The 6,000-nt window shown below is 39.1% G+C and overlaps 1 protein-coding gene across 13 annotated transcripts in view; it reads left to right on the top strand.

Annotated features, from left to right (window-relative positions):
* baz2ba (bromodomain adjacent to zinc finger domain, 2Ba) overlaps positions 1 to 6,000 on the top strand; it is an 88,684-nt gene that overhangs the window by 64,796 nt on the left and 17,888 nt on the right. For 4 of the 13 annotated variants that reach the window (XM_016555285.1, XM_016556079.1, XM_016555430.1 and 1 more), the window contains exons 12-19: positions 180 to 288; positions 560 to 661; positions 1,540 to 1,756; positions 1,844 to 1,936; positions 2,021 to 2,082; positions 2,264 to 2,329; positions 4,397 to 4,441; positions 4,838 to 4,870. In XM_016555285.1, the coding sequence (XP_016410771.1) occupies positions 180 to 288; positions 560 to 661; positions 1,540 to 1,756; positions 1,844 to 1,936; positions 2,021 to 2,082; positions 2,264 to 2,329; positions 4,397 to 4,441; positions 4,838 to 4,870 (727 nt within the window). The remainder of the gene's footprint in view (positions 1 to 179; positions 289 to 559; positions 662 to 1,539; positions 1,757 to 1,843; positions 1,937 to 2,020; positions 2,083 to 2,263; positions 2,330 to 4,396; positions 4,442 to 4,837; positions 4,871 to 6,000) is intronic. The other 9 variants (XM_016555508.1, XM_016555586.1, XM_016555784.1 and 6 more) reach the window with 4 other exon arrangements.

Below are 6,000 nucleotides of genomic sequence, written 5' to 3' on the forward strand. Positions count from 1 at the left end.
CAATCAATCAAAGTACATGTATTACCATGCCCACTATCATATAAAATATAATTAATATTAAAAATAGCATAAAAATGAAATTATATTGCATCCTGCAGTTTATCAAGCAGTTTTTGAAAGTTTGTGCCGAGTGTGTTGTATTATGCACTTCTTCTTCAATGTGTATGTTGTTGTTCTAGCTGGCAAAGAGAGACCAGGATGAAAACAGTGGGCGGTCGGCTGCAGGGAGATGTTGCGTATTATGCCCCGTGTGGCAAGCGACTGCGACAGTACCCGGATGTCGTAAAGGTAGCCTTTACCTGTGTTCCCCGCTGCCCCATGCTTAGACCCCCCAAAACGCTCAGGAAGCCTCACTCCCCACCCCTTTCCTCTCCCAGTGCACCATTAGCAGTTATTGGTGTAAGATCCAGCAGTTTATTTAGGTGATCTGGTCACTTTTAGCTAGCTGTGCACTGTTATGGCAAGTGTGCTAGGCTGCTTTCAGTTTGGTACCATTATAATGCTAATGGCTCTCTGGATGTCCTGTCTGACAAAATCACTATTATTCTCTCTTCTGTAGTATCTGTCCAGATACGGAATAACTGACATCACACGTGATAATTTTAGCTTCAGTGCAAAAATAAGGGTTGGTGACTTCTATGAAGCCAGAGAAGGACCCCAGGTGAATGCCTTTCATCTCCTCTTTTTCTTTTTTTTTTTCTCTCTCGCTCGTATTGTTTCGCTCTCCCTGTATCTCTCTTTTATCTTGAACAGGGCAGGGAATTTGATTGAACCCGATAGCCTGAATTTCCACTTTTAAACTGTAGGGAGTCTGTGCAATAATCAGTGCTCGTTGTTTCCACAGGGTGCTACTTCATGTTTTGTCTGTCATGTGTGTTGAAAGAGATTCTTTAGATTAAAGATACAGTGGAGCAAACGTTGGGACAGTTTATTGATTAAAATTTAAAATTGACTCTCTTGTTTTTTGAATTTACTTCATTTCATGCTTTTTAATTCATTTGCTTAAATTGGATCTACATTGAGAATAAAATTTCAGAATATTATTCAGAATCCGATATTTACACGGGTCCTACTTCTTGCCTTATCGTTCCGCAGACGTTTTCCTCTTTTGTTTTTTATCCGCCATCTCTATCTTTCTGTCGCTCGGCTCGGCTAATGTCCGTCCCATGCACTGAAAGCTCTCTCCTCCACATCACGAGTAGACACGCCCCTTATTGCTGATTGGCTACAAGTTTGTTTTGCTGTTCGGCCCGAATCAGTTTTCTAAAGTGTTTTTGAAAAATCACATACCCTGCCTTTAATAACAGCTGATCTTTTTTTTTAATTTAATTTTTCCTAAAGCTGAAAAGTAATAATTTCTTTAAAGGAAAATACATTGAGAATAACATTTCAGAATATTACCAAGTAATAATTATTAGAGTTACATGATCATTAGTGATGTGACGCTCCTCTAGGGAACCAGACTAAAATAGGAAACTTTCTGTGTTTCTACCGTCATCTTTATAAGTCTGACCCTCCTCTGTCCCCTGCTTCCCTCAGGGTCTGCAGTGGACTCTTCTGAAAGAGGAAGAGGTCATCCCCCATATCTTGGCCATGGAAGGTCAGCGAAGTCGTCCACCCAACTCTGAGCGGCAGTCGAGGGGCGGCAGTGAGGTTTCGGGCAGACGGCGGCGAAAGGGCCGCCACCCGAATCTAGGAGAGAGCGAATTCCCAAGTCCCTCCGAGGCCAAACTGCTGCGCAAGCTGGAGGCTCAGGGTAAAGTGCTTCTTTTTGACTTGTTCTCCTCATTCATAGATAATAACGCATGTATTGATGGAAGAGATTGGTCTGATTTCATTGCAGAAATCGCCCGACAGGCGGCTCAGATGAAGCTCATGAGGAAACTAGAAAAACAGGCACTCGCACGGGCTGCCAAGGAGGCCCGCAAACAGCAAGGTACTCCAGGCTTATGAATATCACTCTGTTACTCACAATGGCATTCAGACATCTCGCTTAAGCCTCGTTCTATCTCTCATTCAGCTATTATGGCTGCAGAGGAGAGGAGGAAGCAAAAGGAACAGTTGAAGATTCTCAAACAGCAGGTGGGTTTGTGAAGGAAACCGGTTTTCGGTCAGTCTGAGGGTCACTTGGTATGAGATTATAAGCGTTAATTCAGAACGGAGACCGCCGGTGCTTCTACGGCCGCAGCTCGGCTGCCAGTCGACTTTTTTAAATGCACAGCAGCACTTTCAATTAACAGACTTCCTCCTCCTCTCCTACCAGGAAAAGATAAAGCGCATTCAGCAAATCCGTATGGAGAAGGAACTCCGCGCACAGCAGATTCTCGAGGTACGGAGTGACTGCGGAAAGAAAATAATAAATTAAAAGTTGAAATAGGCTTAACATTCTTAAAATATACTCCATGTTTAACATGGAGCCCGGACCACAGCAGAATCACTCACCAGCATTTCGGGGCTCTGAGTTCTGCATAATTTTCGTCAGGACTAATGCTAAATTGGTTTTGGTGGACAGTTTTTGAATATTAAATTTGCTGCCTCCTGTGTTTCAAACCAGAGGTAAATTAGACATAAAAGATTTTTTTCATCAGACAATGGCAGTTCTTGCATAAGTAGCAGGAGGAAGACACTGTTTACTTTACTCACCCAATTATAGAGGCTTCAAAAGTGTTTTAGCCGGGCAAAATCAAATTGGAGCTGACACGCTTGGCAAGCCATTCTGAACAGGATTTCTTGCTGCTTGTAATTACGTATTTAAATTTTCAGCTAATTCGCCTTTGCTTTCTTTTTATATTGCCGTTGTCAGAGCCCGAGGAATATTGAATAGTTTTGAAGATCTCGGGGCTGATTCTGACATGGACTTGAAGAGAAAACATTCTCAATCACTGACTCAATGATCTGTAGCTAGAGAAAGCGCAACAATGGCAAGACGTGAGACAGAAGGGCTTTCCTGTGCGTGTGTGTGTGTGTGTGTGAATGTTTCGATGCCAGCTCTCGCTTTTCCTCTCGCAGACACATCAATCAAAGTGCTAGTATAAGTTATAAATAAAACAGATGTTGGTTTAGCGTGTTTAATTTAGGTTTATACCTAGGACGGCAGCACTGGTCTGACCCAGACCTGTTTTGCATTGGCAGGCAAAGCGGAAAAAGAGAGAGGAGTAAAAATGCACAGTGCATCTTTTCATGTCTTGTACACATGGGGCCCTCACTAGAATGCACAACCTGCTCTAAATAGCCTCCCTTATTTAAATGAAGTTTTTTTGTCGAGTATTATGGCTTTTAGTCACGTCCGATAGCTTTGCAGCCATCTTGTATCAAACATAGGCTTTTGAAATGCACAGACTTTCTCAGGGCAGTATGATGAAAGTGTTGTATGGTATAAATAATTTTGTCACCTTAACAGTATACCACAATCTAGTTATTACATGAAAAAATGGTCAGTGTATGGGGTCATTTATTTATTTATTTTTTGAGAAATAAATTACTTTTAAATACCTTTACATTCTTTAAATAGTAAATCAAATTCATAAAAAGTGACAGTACAGACATTTTACATTTATACAAGAAATTCAAATAAATCCTGTTATTTTGAACTTTCTATTTATAAAAGTGATGAATACTTTTTCTACAAAATATTAAGCTCATAATAAGACTATTAATAAGAAAATGGTTATTTTAAATTATACTAATGTTTCATATTACCATTTTTACAGTTTTTATATTTTTAATCAAATACAAAAAAAGAGCATATGAGACTTTCAGAACTTTAAAAAAAATCTTACTGGCCCCAAAACTTTTAAACGGTAGTGTATTAAATCAAGAATTTTTCACCTGCGATCTATTAATGAAATGTCTTTAATTTTCAATTTCTTTTTTCTTCTCTTTGGTAAAATAACAAGGTTTCCTTAATAAAGTAAAAATATATTTTTGTTGTCTTTGAAACATCCCATATAATTTTTCTCTTGGAAGGAGATCATCATATTTGGGGATCCATGGCATCAAAAGATTTGAAATAACTATTTTTGTCTCTTTTTGGATCAATTGTATGTAGTATTGTAGAGTACTATATATGCCACCATACCACTCAGCACTAGTCTTTCTCTTAAGGGAAAATGAAACCAAAGTTGATGACTCATCTTGTTTGCAGGGGCATGTACGATTGTGTAGATGGTTGACTTGTTCTGTAAAACTCTTCATTTTGCTGATAGCATGTTTAGGTAAAATATCACATATATCTCGCATGACTTGAGTTACCATTTATATACAGATTACTGCATTCTTAGGCTTCATGGTTAGGACAGAAGGCCCAGGCAGGGTTCTGATTGATGGTTTCATTTTAGACTGTCATAATGAGTGTTTTGGTGTAGCATTGAATCGTTTTTATGTTTTGTGTTTGTAGGAGAAGGAGATGAGACGCCAACAGGCTGTTATTCTCAAGCACCAGGTCAGTCACCACTCTCATAAATAATAGGTCTCATAATGGCCATTTATATAGTAGTAGTGATTTTTGCTACAAAATGAAGGCGAAAGGGAGGCAAAGAGCATGTTTTTCTTGTAGAGTTCAGTCACCATGTGAAATGCAGTGCATTATGGGTTAAAAAGTGTCCTTTAATAGATTTGTTCAGTCTATGCCCATGTAAGAAGTGGCGAGTCTCATGTGGTTCTGTCTTTAACTTTCTGCTGTTTCTCTCTGGTTAATTTCCATGCGTTTTGGGAGTGGGATCTGTCTCTTTGGGATTACAGGCTGAAGTTTTGAGTTTGTTTGTTTTTTTCTTTTCTTTTTAAATGACGCTGTGATTTTTTTTCTGTCTCATAATACTCTGCCAACTCTCTCTCTCAGGAGATGGAGAGGCATAGACTAGATATGGTATGGGTATGTTTCATCTTCTGTACATCTAACACTCGCATCGTGAATCCTGGTTGTGATATGATGTCATAGCAGCACATTTTTAAATGTAGCACTGGCTGCTGTCAAAACTACATTTTCCTTCTGCATGGCTTTTCAAGCAAAAAAAAAGAGAACAAAAGAAAAAAACTGCATCGCCTACATCTGCTATGCGTGTCAATGAGAGAAAACCGGCTTTGATGCAGCAGGCCTGTGCCTTGTTTGTGTATGTGTGTGTAAGGGTGAGTGTGTGTGTGTGTGTGTGTGTCTATGGAGCCTGTTGAGTACATACTCTCATTGGTGGAAAGTGCCACACACCCTCATTCCACGTGTAAAGTCACCCCAATATTGTGTAGTATCATTATCGCTGTGAAAATGTGAGTGTTGGTGTGTATGTATGTTGTGGCAGACTCTTTGTCAACATGTTGCATTTGCACTGTGCTGATTGTCCTGCCTGTGAGGTCATCAGTACAGGTCAAAGGTCATTGTGCCTGACCAATGAGAGAATTTGAGGAAACTCACACTTCTCTCTGCTGTACATTCCATGCCATCTATGGGTCAGATATGAAGATTTCACACTAATTGGCTTTGTCCTTAAAGTCAACATGAGACAGCATTCACAATCCATTTTGCTTCCTTAATGTGATATTTTTCAGAGTAAAATATTTAACAAATTTGTGCAGCACTTAATTTTCCACTTCATTCCGTTAGGAATTGATTGGATTGTAAAAAAAAAAGTGGACATTCCATACCAGAATGGAGCCAAATCTGAATGCAAGTTTGCTAAAAAATGAATCAATATTTTGCCTATTAGTTAGAGGTGCCCTCTGTAATTTTTAGAAATTACAGATAAAGAAATTAATAAAGAAATACTTTTGATAAATATATATTTAAAAATCATGTATACTCACATAAGATAAAGACTCTAGTCATATCAGTAATGCAATAAAACTTGTTAAGATCATCACACATAACGAGCCAAATACTGCTCACTTCATCTTGGTTAAAGGGATAGTGAAAAAGTGAAAGTGAAGTGACGTGTGGAATTTGTGCTCTGTATTTAACCCATCCAAGTGCACACACACAGTAGTGAACGCACACACACACACACACACGCA

The sequence above is a fragment of the Sinocyclocheilus rhinocerous genome, unplaced genomic scaffold (assembly GCF_001515625.1).
Source record: "Sinocyclocheilus rhinocerous isolate Xijiao unplaced genomic scaffold, SAMN03320098_v1.1 scaffold2596, whole genome shotgun sequence".
NCBI classification, from domain to species: Eukaryota; Metazoa; Chordata; class Actinopteri; order Cypriniformes; family Cyprinidae; genus Sinocyclocheilus; species Sinocyclocheilus rhinocerous.